At 43.5% G+C, this 25,598-nt stretch overlaps 2 protein-coding genes across 6 annotated transcripts in view; one reads left to right on the forward strand and one right to left on the reverse strand.

The window, feature by feature from the left end:
• The window catches only part of ZNF711 (zinc finger protein 711), a 37,509-nt gene extending 34,816 nt beyond the window's left edge, over positions 1–2,693 (forward strand). For all 5 annotated transcript variants that reach the window (XR_006166955.1, XR_006166956.1, XR_006166957.1 and 2 more), the window contains exons 13-14: positions 1,001–1,069; positions 2,579–2,693. The gene's annotated coding sequence lies outside the window, so the exon portion shown is untranslated. The remainder of the gene's footprint in view (positions 1–1,000; positions 1,070–2,578) is intronic.
• On the reverse strand, positions 1,748–22,660 carry POF1B (POF1B actin binding protein). Its single transcript, XM_032982754.2, has 15 exons — positions 22,144–22,660; positions 16,385–16,423; positions 15,810–15,911; positions 13,780–13,995; positions 12,606–12,736; positions 11,497–11,524; positions 10,472–10,546; positions 7,966–8,058; positions 6,835–6,948; positions 6,530–6,682; positions 6,304–6,414; positions 5,536–5,664; positions 5,190–5,263; positions 4,736–4,850; positions 1,748–2,927 (listed from the first exon to the last, which is right to left on the reverse strand). The coding sequence occupies exons 1-15, from the start codon at positions 22,585–22,587 to the stop codon at positions 2,922–2,924; spliced, it is 1,830 nt and encodes a 609-aa protein (XP_032838645.2). The 5' UTR covers positions 22,588–22,660; the 3' UTR covers positions 1,748–2,921.
• Positions 22,661–25,598: the final 2,938 nt, after the last annotated feature.

Here is a 25,598-nt window from a genome sequence, read left to right on the forward strand (position 1 = left end):
TCAGTGTAAGAACAAGAAACGCTGCATGCTATCAGATCTGTTCAGGCAGTAAGAGTTTATCGAATAACACTATTGATAAAGACAGTCTAATAGGGCAGTGTGTGTACTGTTGTAAATATATTAAGTAAATGCTGTCTGTGATTTTTCTAATTTGTTCCTGAAAAAAATGTAGAAGTCTTAGCGGGCCTAGCTGAAATTGAGGTGAAATACTGACTAAAGTATACTGTACTGTTCGTAATTAGGGCAGTAACTAGCATTGACAGAGATGAGTAAATGACAAAACTGTGTTTCTGTAAACTCCATCAGAAATGATGTTACGTAAATTGGATTCAGTTCAACAGAAAAAAAGGCAATAGCTGACACTACAGCAAATAACATGTACTTTTATAATAAAATATACTGAATTTGCTTTTTTAATAAATCTGGTTTAAAAACAAAACAAGACTCCGATGGCCATTATGTTTTGTCTACTAGTCAATTCAGCTTTTTGACTGGTAGCTATTGCTTCATGTTATCACAACCATCAGCTCTGTAGCATTTACAGTGCACAGAATTTTTGAAATACTCCAGCAAGCCTTAGAGCAGCTGGTCCTTGCTACACAATACAGTATTGCCATCTGTCTTTCCTAATCAGCAAACGGGGCTTTTTTTAAATACAATGTCTGTTACCCATCTCTTCAAGTACAGGGAACAATCACGGTGTTTTCAAATTTACCATAATGCTAGCTGTATATGCAAAACAGTTCATTTGCCTAGTCCTGGCCTTTGTCATGAAATTATCATGCTGCACCCAGCAGCTCTGACTGTCTTCAGAGCCCACGTTTCTGTTCTTTAAGGGCTTTGCTGCCTGCACTGTGCTATTGCACGGACTTAGGTCACACAGAGTTAAACACTGGTGTTACTGAATGGAACGGCTACTAAATCTGTTGTACAACCGTTGCAGTGGGTGCCTGGAGTGCACAGTGTGTCTATTTATAACTCATGTTTCTGCTGTTTGTAGCTTCTTCCAAGTGGTTTGTGTAAAGCTTCCGACTAGTCAAGCCCAGCTGAGATCATGGCAAAGACCGCAGTAAGTCAGCACATTATTTTGTGTCTCCTTCCAGCAGGATGAAACTGCAGTTAGGCACAGGTAACAGGCTGATGGCATTAAACAAGTGTGATGTTCTTCCTCTTTTATTTATTTTTATCATTTAGGTCACCAGAGTTTAAAAGCTATTAGATGACTGTAACTAAAATTAATTTTTTGACAATACACTGACACTATTCTGTGTCATTACTATGTCAGCTCTGTGTGGGTGTGTATCTTCTATCTAACTGCTATACACAAATGAGAGGGTTATTTTAGAATCTATGACTGATTTCAAAGGAGCAAGGCACTCTTCATTTAAATGAGGATACTTTATTTTTAACTAAAGCCTCTTTCTATAGAGCTAGGCTAAGGTGATAGTTGTTTGGTGGTGCTGCAGGCCTGTCTCAGGCTGGCCCTGCTCCCGCGGCGCCCCTGGCCCAGGCTCAGTGCTCAGCCCTTTCTCCCTGTTACAGAGCACTGGGGCCTTGGAGACCCCAGCACAAACCAAGCGGGGGGCTGGCAGCAGGAGTGAGAAAAGACCCAAGGCTGCTCCTTTACTGGTAAAGATTCATTTAAAGGAACAAGTTGCCTGAAAACAAGGCAGTATCGTCCCACCTAAAACAAGCCCTTCCAGCCTCTCACGTAGACACAAGCCAGTTCCAGTACAGACAAACACGATTCAGAAAGTTATACTCAGGTTTATTTCATAGTTACACATAGCCTACAGTGTTCTTTCACCATTAAACATTGTCTGTGATATATATTATTTGTGAATAGAAAACATAGCTCTGCAGAAATAAAGCAAAGCAAGAACCCCCATGATAAAGAGCTAGCACCTCTTGATTGCATGGTTCAAAATTTCCCCTAAGATTCTCTGCATGGTGTTGCTTAGATAACTGCTTAATTATTAATAGCAAATAATTTTGAGAATTTCTGTGGTCCTGCAAGGAGCAAAAATTTTAAGTGGAAGATTGGTCTTATAATGAGATTTAATCTATGAGCTATTTTCATACTAAGCTTATATAGAAATATACCAAGTTCTTGAAATCTTCAAGCACAGCAAAGGAAGTATGGCTGGTTTGGGGTCTTGTAGAGGTCCAGCTGAAATTACATCAACTCTGAGGACAGTAACATTCTTTAAAAGTGGCATTTGCCCAATCATGTCACTGAAGAGATAACTTGTATTTGCCAATTCAGGAGCTAAGGTTGAGGACTTGTATATCTGGTGTAAGTTAAATAATTTTCCTTTGTGTTTTAGCTTCCCATACATAGGGAGAGGGAAGGTAAGTGTTTTTCAGTGAGTTAAAGTTCCCCATGAAGGTTGGTTCTGGGGTTTCCTTGGATAAAGGAGTAGATAAGATGTCAATCTGTGACTGTACAGAATCCAGCCATTTGGTTACAGGGCGTAACTGGGTGTTCTTTTCACCTCTCAGCATGAGTAGGTAGGACAGAGGAATATGGCTAATCATACAAAGAGAAAAAGGTTTCAGGTGTCTTCTTGTCTTTTAGGTTGCTTCAGGGCTGGCTGAAGAACAGAAGTTAGTCATGTCAAGAACTGAAGTCCACAGGAGCGTGGCATACTGCTGTCTCCTGAGCAAAAAGTGCGTGCATGAAAAAGTACAAATAACATTTGTACACAGGTGTTAGTGGCAGATTATGGACACAGGTAGCAGTTCTTTATGCTGAGGATGAGGCAGTGTTTTCCATCATCTTCATGCTTCCAGATCATTTATGTGTTCCCCAGCCTTTCTCACTATCAGACTGAACCTTTTTTGGATGCGAATTAGCAGAAAGTAAAGCAATTTTGGTCATTGCGAAGTCCTTTGAGCAGCTCTGATGGCTTAGAGATTTTTCATTCCTGAAAGAAACAAGCAGCTTGTTAGAAGAAAATACACAAACTTAATTCCCTCTGTAGAAAAAAACTGCCGGGTATAGAAAGCATGTCTCAATGATAGATTTATTCTCTCTAATGGCTTGACTTCCCATGTGTCTCAAGTGGCCAGGGAGCGTCTCTGTAACAGACGCTCAGCACGTTGGTCCTCGCCACGGGCAAGGCCAAAGCTGCAGCGCTGAGCTGTGAGGGGTTTTGTTCCGCGAGGGGCAGGTGTCCGAGCTGGCCTGACTCACTGTCGCCCGTAAACACAACACCAAGGACAGGAGCTGGTTTTGTACTTAGGAAAACAACCAAAGAACAGGAAGTTATCAGATACCTAAGCAGTAGCTATTACACCCTTTCTACCCTACGAGTTTTCTCTACTATAACTGGCTTTAAGTACTTTCACTTGCATATCCTAAAGGACTGCGCATGGTAACTAATCATTGCTTTAAAGATGTGTACAGGCTACTTACTTTCAGAATAACCCCCCCACACTATTCAGAAAGCTGTCAGCATTACTATTCAATAATGTGTGCAGATACAAAGTTCTGGCTGAGTGTACACAAACACAGACAGGTACTGGTAAAGCTTGGAGTAAAGGTGGACTTGGCACTTCTCAAACTTATCAAGTTTATCTTGCAGCAAAGTAATTTTGTCTCAGCTGAAATTTGCACTAGTGATTGATGGAGACCTTGGGAAACTTCAAATACAAAGAGTTCTTATTTATTTAATTATACTGATCTCTTCAAATGTAGATCGTACTCACCTTTTCCATTTTTTAAATTGGAGAGTATGACTAACGTCCCAAGTAAGCTCGGAGGGAGGGGGGTTAGGCTTTGTCAGTGTCGCTTCGTTACTGTTTAATTCCCTGACAACATTTCACTAGGTTGCAGTGCAACTGGATGGGTTTGAGAGATCAGTAATAAAACCGCAGTTTGCCAGTGACCTCTACCTCTTAATTTCTTAATTCTACTCCAGGTAACATAACCCTTTAGAACACGCCAGATATGTTACCCTTCATCTACTCAGGCTGCTCACAGAATTGTCTTGTTCTTGGGCACATCCCCTACAAAGCTGCCCACTCAGCACTTGTTTGTGCTGCTCTGTCATGCTCTGGCTGCAGACAGCGTCGTCACATGCCCTCGTGCAGAACACGTGGTTGTGAACTGGCCCCAAGGATCCTTCCCAAGCCTTTACCTTGTATTCACACTTGCCAGCGTTACCTTGGGCCCTGTAACATAAATAACCTCTGCAGTCCTAGTTTCTGCTTTTACTCTGAATCACTCCTTAGACAGTCCCCACTCTTCTGCAGTTCCTGGGTAGGTCACTGCCCTGTCTCAGTGGTGCTTAATAGTTATAGTTTGGAGTCATTAATACTCATGATTCAGAGGATACTGCTTGCCCAAAACACTCCTCCACCCGAGAGCACAACCCAGAAGAAACTCCTGTCTCACTCACTCCCTCCCCTTACAGCAATGCCACAAGACTGCCCTGCATGGGAGGGCAGAGGCTGGGGTTAGAGCAAGGCCTCTTCTTTTGTGAACGGTAATTACATGTCAGAGAAAACAACAAAAGCTTATTTTATTTATACTCCACCCAACAATTAGTGCCTTCTTGCAATAGACAGTACAGTTCCTTGACTTTCATCAGTCACTTTGCTTTTTGCAGCCAGGTTAAATTAACACTACGGCTTTCTCTCAGAGTCAGTTTTGGCTAATACTTCCTTTAAAGTTGAAGTGCATACTTAGGAATTTCAGAGACTGAATAGTCAAATCTCGAGGTAAACTTACATGTTTCCATATCTCTCCAGTCCTCTCAATGACAATAGTTTGTGATTTATTGACAGGTGATGTAACCTTGTAGTCATCAGACAAGAGACCCAGAATAGGATACTGGTTCCGGTACCTGTATTAAAAAAAGTTGCAAACCTGTAAACTGCAGCCGGCGTTCCCAGAGCCAGATCACTAGCTCTGACCTTGCCCCACCGTCCCTCCAGTCACTAATCCCCAGAGCTTTTCACCAGTAACTAAAAAGCTAACGCAGGCATTTAACTGTCACTTCACCATGCTGGCCACCCCCCCGTTGCTATTACAGTGCTTAACACTGAATCCTCTCCGGATACGAAAACCTCCCTCGACTTGTTCCCCTTCAAGTTTGATTTGCAGGAATAACTTAGTTAGCAGGGGCTATACAACGGAAAAATCAAGAGGATGTATTTTTAAGAAAGGTGAATAACTACATTACTTCTTAGTGATGATAGCTGTTACGCCAGGGGTCTGACTGCCTGATAATTTCTCATTCTTCAATCTGAAGAGGTCCTGAGAAAACCAAAAGTAAACATTCAAATCAAATCATGTTTTCTAAAGTATTAGTTCACTAAAATCACAACAAAATATTTACAGAAATTCCTCTCAAGGTGCAGTCTGAAAAAGTCTGTCCTTCCAAAAGACTGGCAGAGAAATAGCATTCAGTTAAAAATCCCAACCCTGATTTTTGAACCAGGAGAGTACAAGTGACCTCCTGCTAAGTTCCCACCACCCAGTAAGTGAAGGCATAAATATAAAAGTTCTTAGAAGTTGTATTATTTTACCTCTTGCTGTTGTTTAATAAAAGCATCTTTCTCTTCCAACATTGACGTCAGTTCATGCAATCTTATTTGCAAGTCACTGTTACTTCCTTCTCTCCTTGATATGTCTTGCTGGAATTGGCACAACTGAGACTACAAAACATACGTTAAGGAACAGTGAGGTGTTTGGTGCTCCTTGCAGGTGACCTTTCAGTAGGTATCTAGGACTCTGGATGTATTTTTTTCATTAAAATCATGAACACTAAGACCCAGTGACTTTCAGACGAGAATGTTTTGCTGCACACCAAATTGAGAAAGCGCTAACGGGACTGAATTCTACCCACTATCAATTCAACAGTTTCATAACTCAGTAGTGCTGATACAACACTGAACAAGTTGAACTGGCTTCCAGGGTGGTAAACTATTACTACAGTGATTTAAATGAGATATTTCCTACATGCAGTTTTGACTGGGATTTATTTTTGGTTTCTGTTAGGTGTCTTTTGGATGGTTTCTTACTTTATCAGGACACACAAATTACCCCTCTAGGAAGGACTGCTAATGTGATTACTGCCTAATTTCTACATCTAAGGAATTGTATTTTTTTAATATCAGTTTTATGTTCTACCATAAGGGTTTCTGAGCCATCATTAGTGCCTGTGTATAAAATAATTGCAGAACCAAAAGATATCTAAAAAGTATATACGGTAGAACTTTCCTATTCCTTAATTAAAGAAAAAGCTGTTTGCCTGCAGCATGAGGAATACGCACAGGCCAAGTTAAACAACTTACCCTGAGACTGCGGATCTCACGATCTTTATCCTCTCTTAAGTTATTTATCATCTCTACGTAACGGCTGGAGAGTTCGTCTGTGGTGGTCTGCAGTGTTGGATTAGAGCAGGTCTACAGAAAATGAAATAATTTTTTATTTTAAAAAGAGAGTTTTCATTATTAGTTTTCATACATTAATGGATCTGTGGATAACAGCTGTTGAACACAGAACAAGGGAGCCTGTCACCTGTAGTCGAAGGCTCTGGATCTCCTGCTCCAAGGCACGCTTGCAGTACTCCAGTTCCTTCAGCTGACAATCCTTTTCTCCCTCGCTGAGCCGAAGAGAGAGGAGCTGTTCTTCCAGAGAGCGACATTTTGCGGTACTCTCTCTGAGACCTTGCTGGAAAACAAGAGAAGTGGGATGAATGGATGGCGCTCCTTAAGGGAGTGACAGGCTCACAGACAGGCACGTACTGGGAGCGCTCCCAGGTCGCCATACTGGCCAGTTTTTGCCTGACTGCTATTACACCGAAAATACGTTTTTAGATTTACCTGCTGCTGACGATTATTCTCTCTCAGAGAAGTCAACATCGTTTCATATTCTTTTACTTGAGAATCTTTAAAAGCCAAATCCTTCTTAAGTAATACACTGTCTGTTTCTAACTTCTGTAAGACAAAAGTGTTTAAGGTCGATAAATGCACTTTTTCAGTAAACTTTTCCCATACTCAGAGTGTATCATACTGAATAATTAGTGAGCGATGCTTTAGAACTGAGAAAATACTTGATTTTCTTGAAACTGTGGGGTTTTAACTACAAAGCACACAGCTGCCCATCACTAGTGTCTGGGGCTTTGTGTTGTGTGGTAAGCACTGGGATCCTGGACACTGCTCCTTCAGTGTCCCAAAAGGAATTATTTGTAGTTATTAAACAGAAGCCACCAAACAACCCAAAACTAAGACCACTTCACTGCACAGACGGCTTGTTCTATGTTCAAGGTGACAGTTAACACTCCCTGCGCCCTCCCTAAACTTTGCATTTTACAGGAGAAGGCTGGGCAGTTTCCAGTGGTGCTGAGCGCTTGGGCTGGTGTGAGAAACGTTTCTGCTTTCCTGGCAGCCACCATCTGCTGTCTGTATCAGCAGCCGCAGAGCTCCCGCTGCCCGGGGGGACGCCTGGACCCCGGAGCCGCTGGCATCGCCGGGGCCACCAGCTGGCAGACGGCAGCGTTCCTGCGGAGGGGGAGACGCAGCTTTGGGAGGAGCGAGTGGAACCCGGGGCTCCAGGTTCCTGGAACTGCGCTGGTGAAGAGGCCCCGGGGGTGGCCCCCGTCCACGTTGGTGGTCAAAGCACAGTTCCACACATCCACACCAGTGCAGGTGCTATAGGCGCGTTGTGCAGACTGATTCAGAGTTTTAAACCTCATTTCACTCATCAGGGTCCTTTCCACCTTTGGAAGTTATTTGGGTTTTTAGGCTTCAACAAATCAAACACTTGAAAGCCACTGCTAGAAAGAGATCCAACCGCATCCAGCGTAGGAGTCTGGCAACTCCGTTAATAAACCAGCCACTTGCATTAAAAGCAACTCAAGCCTGAACTGCGCAATTTCAGTGTCATCATAACGGCCTTCCTACTGATGGGCAAACAGATCGATCGGGCCAGGGGAACCGAAAAGTACAGCTTACCCCCAGGTCATCCTGCAAATGGCAGAGCTCCTCACGTAAATTTTTGAAAGTGGAGAGCACAAGTCTCAAAGATTTATCTGATGTCACTCTCATCTAGGAGGGGAAAAAAGCAAAAATGTATACTTCTGATTAATTAGTAAGCTCTGTTTACAATATGCTTGACAATAGGTAGAAAACTGCAAACAGCCTGGTTTTAAAATGGGAGGAACAAGAGAGTAAAGAAAGGACTGCATTTGTACACCAATACAGGGAAAACCGAATGCGTTAATATTACACAACCATTTTTTGAGTGTTCAGAGCTCTGGGATTCCTACCTGAGAAGCCAGAGGAATGAGTCATCATCTTGGAGATCTGACAAAGCATGTTTTCAGCCCAAGGACAAGAGAATTTAATTAATTTTTAAAAAAATTTAAATTAAAAAAGCCATACAACCAACTCCTCTCTTTAAAAGGAAAAAGATCCCAAAGATTAAAGGGGTGAACTGGATGAAGGAGACAAGCAGTAGTGCACAATAGCCTACCACTGTTTGCTTTTTTCTTTTAATGTGTGTTATCAGCTGTGTATTGATTCATGCTAAAATACAAATTGTTGCATTTCATGATACATTTCTAATACTTGAAAGAAGAAAAATAGATTTTGAAGGAACATACGAAGGAATTCCACAAGGTGTGACTCATCTGGAAGGGCTGAATATTCTGTGCAAAAGATGTATTTTTTTACTCTCTGGACAAAATTGAAATCCTCCTGTCTGCTTCTCTTCCCTCGGATACCTGCCCTTAACTTCTTTTGTTGATCATTCAGGTTGAAGGAAGCTACCAAGATCTCCATCGATACGGTGATTAGCCCCGTCCTATATTTTTATCCCCACTGGTGCTGTTATGTGACTGAGGCTTCAAACCCAACATTTCTAGTGTAACTCACCTGTTTGCTTTGTTTAATTAAAGTGGAATTTCAATTTTGACTTACCGTTTTGTTGGGTTTATTGTGAAATACACTAAGAGTAGATTAAAAGAAGGAATTAAGTCAAATTGGTTGAATTTAGACTATAAACATACAAATAAGTCCCCACTCATCTACTGCTTAGTGCTAGAGGTTGCTACATTCCAGAGGTGTCATGTACTGCACTGAAATTCTCCATGCTCTTGGCCTTAAGCCTCCAGGCACACCCCGCAGAGTCTTCATCTGAGCAGCCTGACAGCTCGCTCGGAATCCTGCTCGGGTGGGAAACTGCAGCACATGGGTCTGCAGGCCAAGAACACCCGGTATGTGTGCTGACAGTATCTGGTTCCCCAAAAGACATTTTAGCTGCCCTTTTTCTAAGCATCGATGTGAAAATGTAAAACCAGCTGGACTTAGAGAAAGCAGGAAATAGGTGTTGCAGCTCTTCCACACAGGGTGAGCTGAACCGGCTTCCTGGGCTGGTGTTCTAACATGAGGTTAGGAAATATTTTGGTGTCCATGTCCATCTTCATTGCAAAAGAATCAGGAGGATCAGCTGTGAAGTCCGACCAGGCTGCTCATTCACCAATTTATTCAAATGGATTTTTTTTTACTAGGAAGTGACTCTAAGCTGCAGCTCTATCACCGTACCCTCACCTCAGGGAGACCAGAGCCAGACACGCCTGCTGAGCAGCACAGGCCGGTGGGAATCCTGTTTTAACATACCTGCGTGCCCAGTGGTTCTGGAGTCGGCACTGGGATTCATGCTACAGCACTGGTTTTAATATTTTATCTAAGGCAGTGGCCAATTCCAGTCAGCTGCCCTCAAAGCACTTCATAAAGAGGTCAAGCGTTTTTCTAAAAAACACACTGCCGAGTATTACAGTGCTGGGAAGCAACAAACCAAACCACCACGATCAGAACCTCCCTTCCGTGTCTGCCTGCCCACAGCCAGACCCGTGTGGCTGGTGAGTGAAAACCTGAGATGGCTGGGTAGCTAAAGAACCAGATCAGAACACAAAAGCCTTTATAAACGGAACCAAATCGGGCGTGGCTAGGTTCTGTTGCCGAATGCCATAAGCATGCCTCAGAACCTAGCGCTGCGTTAGACGCTTTTGACCAGAGTATTTGTAAAAGGTGAGACCTAAGTTACAAGCATTATACGTAGCTGGCAATGGATACCAAATTCGACATTCAGTAAAGCACCTACTGTTTGACCTCTAAGCTTTTAAAGTAAAACATTGATACGCAACACAAAGAAAAAGATGAAACATCTGTGCTCTCCTGTAATTGGCCAAAAGCCAAGGTGTTTTCCAGTGAAACTGCAAGAAAACACCCGTAACGCTTAGTTTAAAAGTACACAAGTAGTCTGTGGAACCAACTGCCACAACATGTCACTTGAAGCCACCTGTATGATTCCACACCCTTTACGCTAGACAAAAATGGAATAAGCCAAATATAGAGTGAAGTATATGATGTACAAAATCCCTGGCATGTGTAAGCCAACCTCCACTGTTCCAAGTTACTACAGCTTCCACACAGCCCCTCCTCCACCCCACCCACATACCTGGAGGAGATAACGAATCTGCTGCTTTGTTGCCTCAGACAGTCCTTTGGGAATTAAATCTTCAATCTCTTCAGTCTACGCAAAGAAGGGAGGAAAGGGGAGACATCTTGATTAATAATTTTGCCTGGTAGGTCATAATTACATGGGTCTACTATGAAAAACATGTTTAGGACAAGGCAAATAAGAATGAAAATAGATCAAAGTGTATCCAGAAAACTTCCAGCCTTACATATATGTGTCATATAAAAACTGAGATGAAGTGATACATGAAGCAGATATTCAAATCATTGAGTTTAACGTTTATTTTAAAAGCTGTATTCCAAGCAATCATCTCAAGAAAATAGCAGCTGATGATACGAGCGAATCTCGTGTTTCTAAACAAAGAACAGATTGGCAGCAAACTAAAGATGACCAGTGTGTCACAGGAGATATTGCCACTGATGAAGTGGCATTGCTTCATGTAATTTTATCCTAGACAAGCATCTCTCCCGTATGCACTATGCCACGAGAGAGAACAGAGGGGCTGCGATTCTGCCACGGCCCGATTCACCAGTGAGCTTCCCGTAGATGCAGGGAGCCTGTTGGTCAGCCTGCGCTCCTCGTTTCTGCGAGAGGCGGGAGTCGCCGCTCCCCGCAGCGCAGGGCAGCACATGCTGCTGAACAGCAGCTTTATGGTGAGAGTGGAAGATCCTTGCAAAAAATGCAGAGTGAAAATACATGTAGCTGTGGAAGTTTGTTCTACAATGAAGCTGTTATTGGCACAACAGGAAAGACTCAAAATTTGACTCTCATACTGGAATAATGCAAATTATTAAAGTTTCCTTTCAATATTACCACATTTGCAAATACATGCCCAGCAGTAGGTTTCAGGCTCTCAATGTTATTAACCAGCCGGATTCATTAACCAACAAAGACCAGCGTCCTTCACTTAAACTGGCTTGGCTCAATTTGCTTGGAGATCCACACCATCATTATTAAGACTACAAGTCAGGGAACAGCTCGGTAGGAGTGTGCCTGATGCCTACCTGACACGTTAATTCAATGTCATGGGTCCTGTAAAACAGAAAAAATCCAAGGGACCAATTAACAGCATGCTTCTTGAGAACTTTTCAGAATTCACGCCCACATTTACAACTAGAAAAATGTCTTTAAAATACTAAGCAATGAAGGTTCTTTATCAGATCAAGAGCTGTTACCTCCCTTCTAAGGTGCTAGGCAACACGAATTGTTAAAATACACCTCCATGTAAAAATACCTGAGGAGACTGGAATGCTCACAGTACAGCTAACACAGGCTAACTATCTCCACTTCTTTGGGCAGTTATCCCAATTATGTTCGGTTAACCCTATTACATTCTTAATTGGCTGGGTGATGGTTTACCCAGAACTGTGTTGCAACATATACTGACATGCCTGAGGTGTTTACTTTGCAGTGTTGGGTTTTGTGTGATGCTTAAGTTCCACTATTCCCTTGCTATGAGACCACTTTTCTTGTTTCAGGGAACTCCGAAAGCACAAAACAAGGGTGGGAGTGAGGGGGGAAGAATGGAGCAACAGTGATGGGGAGGGAAGGGCAAGAACATTTTGAGGCCTCGGATCACTGGCTGCTGTGATTCCGCATTTCTTTTCCAAGACAGGCTGTAGGGCTCTGCAGCGTAGGTGTTTAACGATAATTTGCATGTAGATACCGAGCTTTATGCCTTATGGTGGCCACCTCTTAATCCATGACATAACACCACGACAGAACAAAGGAAATGGCAATTTGGATGTTTGGGTTGTTTCTTCAGGACATAGTAACAGAATTGTATAGGTTAAATGGATGTCAGAGCATGCTGAAAGTACACTTGCTTGCTGTAGATGCAAATAGCTGTGGGATACATAATTCTTACTTGTGTATTAGTGTAAATAATTTGCAGAAGCATCAAATTCAATAAATTTACTTGGCTTAAAGCATTTTTATGTCTTCAGTTAATCAGGAAATTAGATGAATGTGTAAAATACACAGTCAATATTAGTTGCTAGGGAAGACACAAAAAAACCCCAACGAACAACTTGCAAACAACACTGTCCACTCAGCTGTGCAGCACCAGGACTTCTGGAATACAGAAATGACAGAACAGATATAAAGCCAATACCTTCCTCCTATCTTTTCCACATGCTGTAGTAAACAACTGTGCAAGTCGTTGGTCTTGCGGTTCAGCTCAGCAAGGAGCTCACCAAAGTAGCGGCAGTCCAGCTGGTCGTTATTTTCCTGAGAGCAATTCACCTAGCAGAAGATAGGCAAGAAGGTCATAATTGAGTTCCCTTCTTCGGGATGAAAGCTGAACACGAAAATGCTCCAAGTGTGCTGGATTTGGTTCTGTTTGCTCTTGTCGGGTGCAGGATTTCCCACTGCAAAAAGGGTATTTGCACTGCCACAGTTCAAATGTTTACAGATGTGAACAATTAAAGAACTTCAATGCCAGCCCAAACTGAGAGCACCGAGGTTCGTTTATGGGAGTATCTGACTATGGAAGACTCCACATAGGTCTAACACTGAGGTCACCAAGTATGTTTGTCTTGCCACCTATATACCGATTACATGAAATATGAAATAATATACTGAAATAACAGCATACATGTATAGCAAGCCTCCTGCAGCCCTTAGAAACTCCAGAACTTGCAACCTGCTGTAAAATGAAGGGTGCAGGAAGCTAGTTCTGAGCTTCCAGTGAATTCACGTCAAATACTTCCACATCAAATTGAAATATATTTTTAAGTCCTTATTGATCAGTTTGGGTAGAAAGCAATGCTGAATTGATGTATGTTGAGTTTATAAAGTAATGTATCTTTTCTCCAACACTAGAGGCATAAGCCTTACATTACTCAATCTTTGTTGTGCAAAGACTGACGGATGAAACCCAACTCCATCAGTGGGTAGCACTCCCAGATACAGAGAAAAACCTAAAGAAGCCAGCAAGGCGTAACACATTTAAAGGACAACAGAGCAATGCTCCGGCAGTACACCTAAGCACAGGGCTGTGCCAACAAGAAATAGGATACAACACCAAGAACAGGTTTGTTTGGTTTTGTTCTTAACAGCATGTGGTAAAGTCATGGACAGTCCTAGACAATGTCGGCAATCACAGCACACCGAGAAGTGACCTGCAACAGACACACAAACCCTGCTGTTTATTTACAAGTATTAATTACCCTGCTATGAGTTTGAACAAAAACTTCTGAAACTGGGGATTCGCAATTTTATGTATCTGTAAAGTTTTGTATCCTGCACACAAAACAAAAATACGCTGTCAATAGTATGATTCTTACCGGTTCACAGGTTTGAACTGTTACCCTCCTCACGGTATTTCCTCTGCAGTCATCGCTCACAGAGACTGGAAATATTTCACAAGGGCTACTGGTCTGTGTCTGTTGGCACTGGTGAGTGACTTGGGACTGCTCGGAGTGCTGGTAGGGCTGGGCAGCGTGGCTCTGATCGGCTTGCTGGGGAATCTGACATTGGTGGGAAAACTGATACTGCTTCTCCTAGAAACCAGAATGGATTTTTTTAAGCTGCTGGACACATCTTAACGAGATGGAAGTTTAATATGAATATAGAAATGAATAAAATGTGGTTTTGCATGGAAAGACTGATGACAGTTCCAGATATTTTAATAATCCTAATAAAGTTGCTTTTTTTCCTAATTCAACATGAGTTTGCCTCACACTTCCATACCTCAAGGTTGTAATTCACCAACTCCTAAAATTTTAGTAACTGCAAATGAAAAGCACAAAAGACTTCTCCTGAGTTGTATGTTTCATCATGTTGTTACTCTTAACATACTTGGGCAACAGGGACCCTCATTATTTGATTTAAAACATGCATATCCTGTTTCACTAAGTATTTCAGAGATTAAAAGAAGAGCTCCAGCTGAACTACTTACTGAGTTCTCATTATTTCAGGAAAAAAAAAATAGTATAGGAAAGGGCTCGAGACATTTTCCTCTATAAATGCTTTCAGCAGTTTCAGAGTGTACAATACATAAGGGACACATTCCTCTTAGAAAAGGTGGTTTACAAAACCACCTACCAAACCAATAAACTAGAAGCTAGTTTATGTTCCAGTCAAAACACTGAAAGTGTTTTACTGATTTCAGCAAACTTGATTGTTTGTCTAGATCATGGTTTTTACAAGTTCCCTTCAAAAAATACATATTTTGTAATCTACATAAAAGTAAATAAATGCAAATCGTTCAGATAATTTTGACTTAAAACTCACAATGCAGTTACATTCAATAGATTAAACCAACATCTAATTCTGCACCAAAATGCACAAGAGGAGCAGAGCGAGGACCCAATACTGCCATTCTACAGCTCTGAGGAGGTTTTACATCAGGTTTTGAAGGGGCTGCACACCCGTGAGTGGTCTGAGCACCCTGGGTGCGCTCTTTCAACAAATTCTAATTTCACTTGAAAGAAATCTAGTTTGCATGATCCAAGACCATGGTGCAGCATAAACCAGAGTGATATGTGGTAGGAGACTGGGAAATTTTCCTCAAAACTACACTCCTGATTTGACCTAAATCTACCTATACTCTGGGTAAAAAAAACAGAAATACAGCTTCCAGAACTAGACTCCACATTTGGTTTTATTATTTTCTTTGTACACCATCTGTGGAAAGAAAGAAGCTATTATTCATAATTACCTCTTTTTTTTTTTTTTTAGCCCTTTCCAATTCAGTGAATGGCTATTACACCTAATTTATCAATCTAAAATGAAACTTCATTAAAACTTCGGTTTTAAAAAACAAACCAAAACACAGATAAGTCACTCAATTACCCTTCATTTCCATTTTTTTTTCCTGTTGGAAGTGTTTCAGAGCAATAAAAAATTAGTAATATTTTTGCTATTGACAAAACACCAATTCTAAGATGAAATTTCAGACAGCTTTACCAAATATATTTTTTCAAGTAAAAAAAAAAAACATTTACCTTTTCACTTTTTGTAAAAATTTATATTGGTTGTTCCACTGTGGAGCTACTACAAGAAACTAATTCTCAGTCAATATTCAGAGAAAGACTGAAAGTGCTAGAGATACAAGAGCAATTTTCATTGTTAATCTGAAATAATAAATTCGTAGTAAAAATATAGCAAATGTTCCAACTTCTGCTCTCCTCACATAGAGAAATTGTTTTATTTACTTTGAGAATGTGTCTGATACCTCAACAAGGTAATTCTCAGGTTGGCAGCATTTCCTCCCCTCTCCTCCCCTCCAAAAAAACCCACAACAACCCAGAAACATTACTTTTCTGCTATCACCTCAATTCCTCTTTTGCAATAGGTAACATAAACAACTTACTTGGTGGGGATTTAATAACTCGTATTTTCTTATTGTTTTTTCATAGATGACATTATTTCCAGGACAGAAATTCCCCCCTCTAAGAAATGGGGATAACGGCTCCTGTAAAACATTTTAATTAAAACATTCATAAATGTTGTTAAACAGCAAATTCAGAATTAGTGTAATTTTGACTGAAAAATTACATGGGATTTTTGTAATTTGAAGACACATTTACTTTGAGATAGTTAAGATATATAAATTGGAGTGTATGTTCATTTGGAAAGAAAGCGACTGTGCTTCCCTCTAGGCAGTATCTGAAATACACATAGTAGAAATAGTTGGAAATTAATCTCCAGTAGCAATACTACTGAAGCATATTGAGACCTGACTGCTGAGAGGTGGGAAGCCTGACTGGCAATTCTGTAGTATTTTCAATCCCTAATAATTCCATCTCTCACCATCAGAGGTATGGGCCATATGATTTCAACATATTCGGCATCCCCTGATGGAGGCAGCTGAGTACTTCATCAGATTGGGACAATTAAGTGAGAAGGGTTATGAAACAGAAATCCAGCACTAAACAGTTTCCCTACCTGATCAGGATTCTCAATTATGATCCTCCGAACAGTGCCCTGCAAGGAACAAAATAAACAAAGATTCAGTGACAACTGCACTTCAATCTCTAAACCACTTTATACTCAGGTTTACGTGGATTCCCGAAGCAATCTGAATACTGTCACCAGCTATAAACAGATTGAGATCCACTGGCTGAAATCACCTAGAAATGTTGTCGAGACAGGGCCCTTCCACCCCAAAGGAAGTAACACCCACACAGCGTAGCAGTATGCAATCTGTTACTCTCAGTGTTAAGAGTCTGTCTTTTCTCTACCACCTCTTGCAGGTCTGAGGGAATTAGTCCTTATTTGCCGTAAGTGCTAAGAGAATAGGATACAAATCAAAGTTGACATACTGGGCTAGGTGCTGATGGGTCACAGGTCCCTGTGCTACACAGAGTCTTTTACTTACGGTCCTTCACATTACATATCAAGGTCAGCTAGTGTAAACAGACGTACTACTTAAACACTTCTTGTTTCAAGACTTCTTTGTCTTGAAAATTTGTATTTTGCTTAAACACTGAAACAGAAGGGCAGAGGAACTGCCAACAAACCACGTCAGGTCACCACCCAACACACCAAGCAGTGGCAATTGCTTCAAAAAATGGTCACAAAACTCCCGTCATTGACACCTATGAAAAAAGATGCCCACATGGAACATTTGCACATTCTTGAATGAAAAATGAAATATGCATTTTTAAATTGTAGAAATCTGTAAGTGACAGCAGTTTCATTCATTTTCAGGTACATTTTTTTCACTTTTTTCCCCCAGCACTGTCTATAAGAGATTGTGGACATTGTCTTCCATTCTGTAGACCACCACCAGTTATAACAAATCACACACATTGCTTGAACTCTCCACATCCAGTTCTTTATCCAAGTAAGCAAAGTTTCCACTGAATCTAATCCAAGGATTGGGCAATTTTTTAGTTTACAGCACACTACTTATTCTTCCTCACAGTACAAACTCCCAATTTTCTTAACAAATCATTTCTTCTGTTAACCTATGGGCAGCGCTTGGGAAGTTTATGTTGCTGCCATTCAGTCTCAGAGACATTCTTAACTGGGTAAGAACAGCTCTGAAGTAGGTCGCTTCCAGTTGTGAACAGCTGCATAAGTTTAGGAAGCCCGAAGCAGTTTTCCAAATCTCCCAAGAGTGAATCATAACAGCACCAGGAAAGAGATATCAAAGTAGAAAAGAAACTGTTTTAGTGACAATCACCGTAATTAAGAAATCTCAAAATTACAACTGCTGTAGAAATCTTAGAAAGCTGATTACTCCTCCTCCCACACACCGTGTACTTGAGGTAGGTTTGTCAAGGAAGGGAACCCCCCGATGCCAACAGAACTCTCTGTATCGGGACACAACACCGAGAAGAGACAGTATGTCTAGAACATACAGCCCAATTCCTACATCGCTCTGACACCTACAGGATCTACACTAAAAAGAAAAATACTTTAAAAACACTTCTCCAGTGGTACTTCCTTCACAGCAGGCACATCCCTGACCCCCGTACCTCCTCTGACCCAGGGCCAGGCAGCACCGAGCCTCGCACCACTGGCTCTGCCCGTCCTGCCAGCACACCGGTGCCACGACAATACGAGGGAGAGCAGCAATTGTTCCTGTTCAGAGCCAACTACCATTGTATGGCACATGAAATCAAGATGAGTATTGTGCATGAAATGAGAAGACACCTTTTCAATTTATTGAAACGTTGGACAAACCTGCCTGAACTAAACCATGGTGCCACAGGGCTTTGGAATATGTAACTCACACTGTCTAGTTTAGAGAGGATAACGCGTAAAATTATTTTATCTAGTTACCTACATGTTCTCAGAGGAATACATTCCGAACTGAGACGACTAGAGCATTTTAAGTTGAAATATACTTCTATAATATTCAAAAGGACAGTCTAATCATATGTGCAATATTATACAGAACCTATGAATGTTTTGCTTGGATAAAATTATGCTTATTTTTAAGATACCCAAACTTTCATTTCCAGAGAACTTTGATGCAGGTGCATTTCCCTCGCTCCTTTACAAACAGGGATTTGCCTGCCCTTCCTCCCACACCCACCAAGCAGGCTGGACTTGCACCGGCTGGGAGGGAGCTGAGAAGCCAGAAACCCCACGACTGTGCCAGCTCCTTGCTCCGCACGAGGAGATGCCACCTCCGAGGCCTCCGGAGCTGTTCGCCCCACAGCACGAGTACTGCAGGAGGTACGCAGCCATGGAAGATGACCTCAAGCTATTTCCATTTTTCCATCGTTCCCAAGGGGCATAGCTCAGGCTACTCACATTTCCTAGGATACTTTGGAGATGCAACATTTTGTACCCAGAGAAGGAAGGAGAGGGTGGGATTTTAAAAGGGAGAGGCCAGCGCTGTTGTGGACTTCAGTGGCGTAACTGAGTTCGGGATTTATAACAGCCTGACCAGCCATTCTGGGTCTACAGTTGTAAGGATAATTTCAAAAGATGTATGTTAACATTTTTGTAACAACTGTTGCTAGCCTTTAAGATTTTAAAATAATTCTAAAATAAGCATTTGATAGATTTTTCCAGTTAGCGCGTGCAACTTTTATGCAAAACCCGATCAGTACACTAACCTTTATTTCAACAAGTTTCCCTTAGCTTCAGACAAACCAGCAATTAAGGTGAGAATTTCACCTATGTCAAAACCCTTTATCCATAACATATTGTATTGTTATTTTCCAGCATCCAGTCATCTAATCAGAATTTAGAGTGACATTTGGCAGATGAAATACAGAAACAACAGGCCAGGTTTGAGGTCTGTTTCAAACAATACAGACAAATCTTACAAGCCAGTTAATATTACACTGTTTTCACAAGGGTAGGTGAGAGCCCTTAGCACATCACTGAACCGAGGCCAGTCATGAAAAGACCCTACTCAAAATTTCTCCTGTGAATAGATAACTCCTACAAAAGCTTTCAGGATTTTACCCTCTGCACTGACAGCAGACACCTTGTGTGTGCCATTTCATATATTATTTTTTCATGGCCACAGCGAAGGGTTTATACATGTAAGCCATACGGGAAGAGAATTTATTCTAAACAGCATTCTTCATTTAGGCCAAACAGATGAGAGCAAAATTTGCCATGAATTACTTCAGCTGGAGCTTGTCATGGAATCAAGGGCAAAACAAAGTTAAACCAAAAAAGTAAACAAAACTGAATCCTGAAGCACAAAAACCACAATCATGTGATTATGCACACACCAGTTTCAAAATTTTCCCCCCTCAAACTTATTAAAAACGTACATAAACACAACAGAACACACCAACCATGTGACTAAATAATAAGAGAGCGTATCAACAGTGATGTAGACATTTGTTATCGTAAATCTACAAAAGCTCTGCAGAAGTTAATTAAATATTTCTCAGAGATAGCCCTTTGCCTTATCAACAGTTTAAACTACAGCTCTAGGCTGCCATTAACCGAAAATTCTAGTGTTAAGTTAAAACATCTATGCAAGTTAGGCTTCAATACATTATTCAGCTTACACAGCTACATGTGACCTGCTCAAAGGCCAACTGAATCAACTCTCTGAAAACTTCCTGCCCTCTTCCCTGCACTTCCAACAACTCCCATTCAGCACCAAGTATGCAGCTTCTGTCTACTCCCAGCTGCCTTCCCTGTTTGTTACTGTTTTCTTAATAACTTCCTAATAATCTTTATTAAGCACCTTCCCTCCCCGCCATTAAAACTGCAACCCACACAAAGCCTGATTTGACCTACACCCTCTTTTGTCTTTAAAGTCTAATTCAGCAAAACACTTCAGCAAGAAATTATTTTTCATCAGCACAACTTAATGGATTCAGTGACTAAAACAGATGTTGAAAATTAAACATATTTCGTAGGGCAGAGACAGCATTTGAGTCTACAGTCAAACTGTTCATGTACTTATCTGAGCAGAGGAAGCCTAGGACTGCAGTATCTGTTCTAATGAATATTTAATTAATTGAATGCAATTCAGACTATCATCTAGCCTAGTTGAGCAGATTACTTATCTGGGAGGTGAGAGATCAGTGTATACACTCCTGCCCCACATCTTGCAAAAGAGGGCTTAACGGCTTTGATCCAGCAGGAATGTGTCTGTCATATCCAAGTCATATAAAGCTATTAGCAAAGTGGCTCACTTTCCAGAATTTACAGAAGCCATCCTGCAGAGAAAGGCAGCCCTTAAACTATGCAAATACGGCTTTGAAAGGAGATCAGATTTTGTATTGGTCTTAATCCCTGTTCTTTTTCATAGTTAAATATGTTTATACCACAGGAAAGAAAATTAATTAAGAGTTCAGCTTGAAACAAATACACGTTGCCATATTGAGTACGGCATACCAATCCCACTTCTACTGATATTAATGACAGTCTAATGTAGAAGAGGAAGAAAAAATGGTTTAAGAATAAATTCTGATTTTCTTTTCTGTATTTATAGTCAAATCTGTTCTTGTATCATTAGCTTCTAGTCTGGGTTTTAAGATTTCGATAAGACACCAACAGCACATGCGAAAACTCTATTAAATTCCATCAATTTCTTCAGGTCACTCCCTGAATCTACATACAGCAGCAAACCTGCTAAACTACATGGTGAAGACTTTTAAAGCAAAGCTAAATGAACTCCATTACTTCCCTACCCGCTTAGTCGCACGCATTATTCGCCTCGTCGATTCAAGCAGAGCGATGAGGCACAGGCACCCTGTGTTCCATTCACACAGGGAGCACCAAGGAAGCAGAAGCGTTCCTGCGTACCCCCCACGGCGGAACCGGGGCTCCTGCTCCGGCCGCACTGCCAGCCTTGCACTGCCGAAACGGGCAGAAATACTGCAACAGAATAAGGTATTTGGAAGTTCAAGTTTTGTTTTGTTTTGTTTTTTTTAAAAAAAAAAAACCAAAACACCCACAAAACAAACTGGACTTGCCAAACAGGAAACAAACATGGGATTGGCCGATCCATTCAAACTCGAACGAAAAGGAGCAGTTTAAATGGAAGTTAGTTTTAGGAGTTCTAGATGAAAGCGGGGTACCGAGGCACGAAGCTCTCCCGCCGCGGCAGAGCCGGCAGCGATGCCGCCAGCCGCCCGCCCCAGCGCCGAGCTCCGGCCCGCGCCGCCCCGCCCGGCCCCCGCAGCGAGGGCCGCCGCCGCCTCACAGCCCGGCCACCACCGTTAGCACATTCAATAACCGACGGGTCCGGGGCGCACCCGCGGCCGAGGGAGCAGCCCCAGCGTGGTCCGCTGACGGCCCGTTCCGCTGCCGGCGGCCGCAGGGAGAGGCCGGGCTGGGCCGGGCTCCTCAGGGCGGCGGCGGGCGGCTCAGGCCGGCGCCCCCCGCCACAGCCGACGAGCCGTGGTTTTCCCCAGACGGGTGTTTTGCGGCAGGGCCGAGCGTTTTGAAATGCCGTCGAGGGCACGAACGCGTTTCTCCGCTCAACCTGCGGTAAAAGGAGTTTTTCGATGGAGAACCCGCGGGCGCAGGCGAGGCGGATGGCCAAGGACTGGGCCGGGCCCACCCAGGCTCTCTGCACCGCCCGGTCTCGCTCGCCCCGCGGCCCGACCCGACCCCCTTCGCCGGGCAGCAGCCCGGGGAGACAGACCCGCAGCGCGGCGGCACAAGGGCGTCCGGCCCACGGCCCGGCGCCGCCATTGGCCCCAGGGCGGCTTTTGACTTGGACGCCGCCTCAGCGCGGGCAGGAGCGCCGGCGGCGCCCGCCGTACCTGTTGCGGTGGGTCGCAGCCGGAGATGACCTGCTGGTAGCCGTGCGAGCACTCCAGCGGCGAGGCCGCCCGGGAGGAGCAGGACGCGCTCACCCGCCGGCAGCCCGGGCCGTAGGTCCGCACCCGGTCGTACGCCGCGCCGCCTTCCTGCTGCTGCGGCGCGGGCTCGAAGCAGGGCAGCGGCCGCGGCGGCTCGGGGCAGGGCGGCGGCTCCCGGGACGGCGGTGGCCGCGGCGGCGGCGGGGGCTCCGGGCAGGGCAGCGGCCGGGGCAGCGGCTCCGGCTCCCGGCAGGGCAGCGGCCGCGGCTCTGGGCAGGGCAGGGACCGCCGGCCGGCGGGGAGCGTGCTGTAGTGCTGCTGGCGCCGGTAGTAATGGTGCTGCTGCTGCTGCTGGAGATGCGGGGGCAGCGTGAGGGGCTGCAGCTGCTGCTGGCCCCCCAACATCCCGGCCGCGGAGCCGCGCGGCGCTCAGGGGCTACCGGCTGCGGGACGGCAACTGCAGCGAGGAGCCGGGGCAGGACGGTGATTAGTACCTGCGGGAGAGCCGCGCCTACGGCGGGACACACCTCCGGGCGGCATTGCCCCGCGGCCGCGGCCGCCTCCCCCTCTGCGGGCGGGCGGGCGGGCAGGCGGCAGCGGGCCCGGCCCGGGGCGGCGGGGGCAGCCGGGGCCGCCTCTCGCCTCTCCGGCGGCGGGAGGGCGCAGCGGGGGCGCAAGATGGCGGCCGGGGCGCGGGGGGCGGCCGTGCCCCGTCTGGCGCGGGAGTCCCACCCGCCCTGCCCGAGGCAGCGGAACCTCGCTAGTGCAGAAGAGTAGAGAAAAATGAGGGACGATGCTGTTCAGAAAGCCCTTCGTTGTTAACCTATCTACAGCGCGTGCAGGGGGAGTGTAAACACATAGTTGCCTGCTACTCAATTAAATGACTGAAATACTGTTCGCAGGAGGGTACGAACTTTCCTGCAGAGCATTTGGCATTAGCAGGAACCCTCGCCTTCTCCCCCGCGCAGCAAACGCTGCCGGTAGCTGCAGTTACCCGGGAGATGGGAATGTTTTCTAAAAGCATGAGTTGCTGCATCCGCACGGCCGAGGACGGGCAGCCCTCGGTAACGGGACTGACCATTACAGAGGGACTGCAACACGGCGCTGATCTAGAAAGGATGGAGTTAGTTACTTATCCAAAATCTCCCTCGCTCAACAAGAATATGAATTCCAGTTAGTTTCTCAATCTAGCATAGTTTGGGTTGGATTGCTTTGGCTACGTTAGGCAAGCCCTAACTGGGAACTTAACTTTGTTCTGCAAGGTCATGTAGCAATAAAATAATTGTAGAACCCTGTGTAATAAATATCCTTAATAATAAACCTTAGATTCTTAATTTTGTCAGTTTGCTTCCCCTACATGCTTGCTATGCGTTCAGGTCACACAGGACAAAAAATAGTTTCTACAGTACCGTGTTATGGCAAAACACCTTTGATGTAATGGAGCAATACTGGCTGCGTTATGCTGCATGGCATTACATCGTCCATTCACTGGAAGCTCTGTCTCGGAAATTAAAAAACGCTCACAAAATGTGCTCAACAGGTGGTTGGGTAACTGAATTTTAGGATGAGGTCCTACAACGATTCAGTATTTTAAGGTACTGTGACATCTGGAGACACTAATCAAATATAAAAAGTTTCACTTTTCCTTCAGGCATTAAACCCAAACAGGCATCTAGTTTACACATGAGGGTATATAAAAAGCATTTGAAGTAAATTCTGTCTCAATGGTTTCAAAGGAACTATATGCAAAGAAACCCAATGTTCTCTTAAAACCCCAATTCTTGGTTCACCAGCTTGGAAAAGCTATTGATGGCTTCCCACAAAACAATTACAGAAAGACCATCTCTTGAAAAGCAGCAAAATATGGTTACAACAGCCCAGTCACTACACAAACAGTAAGAAATGGTTTTATACTTCAGTCGGAAACTACAGTAATATTCCTCAGGGAGAAAAAAGTGCTGTAATGTAAAATGTGGAAGAGACTGTAGGTTAGCCAGCTGAAGAATCTCACCAGCATGCAGTATACTGCCCTGTTTAATAAAGAGTGTCTTGGAAATTTCTTACAAGGGTCAGCAGAAAGCAAGCCCTAAGTCATCCTATTGTAATGGAAATACAAAATAACTTCCGGAAAACTTTGTAGATGTGACGAGGGTTATTGGAGTCACAAATAATAACAGTAGGTAATATATGCATGGTGATCTATACCACTTAATGAAAAGAGCCTCAAACAAAGCATTTTAATTTTAATGTGACCAAAGTGTTATATACATCTAAACCCAAGAATGATACTGCACTCTGTATCATACAGGGTGTTACCTGTTCAGTATTAGTTCTTGCTGTGACAGCAGTGGCTAGGAGGAATAAACTGTGTTTTGATATAAAATAGGAGAGAAAATTGCTCACTTGGTAAGACCACTACAAGAGATGTCGTATTCTGATGACTGCACTTAAATTATTTGCCACATGGGGTTAGGAAACTGTCTGAAGGGGTTTTGAGGAAGAGAGGGTTAAGAAGCCGGCAAACTGGCAGGCAGCTGCGCCCCATAAGCAACTTGATGAGACAGAGATAAAAATCTGCTTTCAGCTGAAAGGAAGGCTTTAGAGATTGAAGGGGAAGTCAGACTCAGCTGGTGAGCAGAGGCTTTGGTTTTCTGATCCTCCCTTTGAAGGAAGAGCCATAATACGCTTGAGGTTTGGTGGAAGGTGCCTCTCTTCAGACACTGATCCAGATAGCCCAGTGCAGCCACTTTGTTCCTGTTAACCTCTTAACCCTGGGCTACCTGGGTCAGACTGGGCTGACAGTGGGACAACACCTGGCAGAGAAGGGAATCTAAGCAAGACACCACCTCTCCTCATTCCAGATGAGTGGGACAGCCTGGCTACAGAGCTCTGCTCTTGTTTAACCAACAAAAGCTTACCATTAAATTACATATAAAGATGGAGCAAGGTATTTTCAGACAAGATATCAAGTGTCTAGACCTTGGTGTTTAAATCACAACTAGATCATTGTCTTTTAAGAAGATGAGCTCTGTTAAATCAGAAGATGTGTGTTTATAGCAAAAATTCCTTGGTGGTGGTCACAGCCTATTTTATGCAGGTCAGGCTTCATGATCTTGCCTTTTATGAAACTGCTTGTAGAAGCAGACTGCGCTTCATGATTTGAGTGTCTCTTCCCCCCACGCCCCTACCCCCCAAAGCTTTTGCTTCTCAACTGCTTTTTTGCTCTTAATTCTGTATGGATATGTATGTAACATTTGCCGTCAGGCAGAATACAGAGTAATACTTTACTGGAAGTACAGAGGCAGAATTAATTGGCCAGAAGAAAGAAATCAAACTTTGCTTATAATACAGATAATATACGGATGGAGAAGTGACTGGCTGGGGAGAGGGGGAAGAATGTAAATGCTTCCAAACAG

This window comes from Tyto alba, unplaced genomic scaffold (assembly GCF_018691265.1).
Source record: "Tyto alba isolate M040663 unplaced genomic scaffold, T.alba_DEE_v4.0 Super-Scaffold_5, whole genome shotgun sequence".
Lineage (NCBI taxonomy): Eukaryota > Metazoa > Chordata > Aves > Strigiformes > Tytonidae > Tyto > Tyto alba.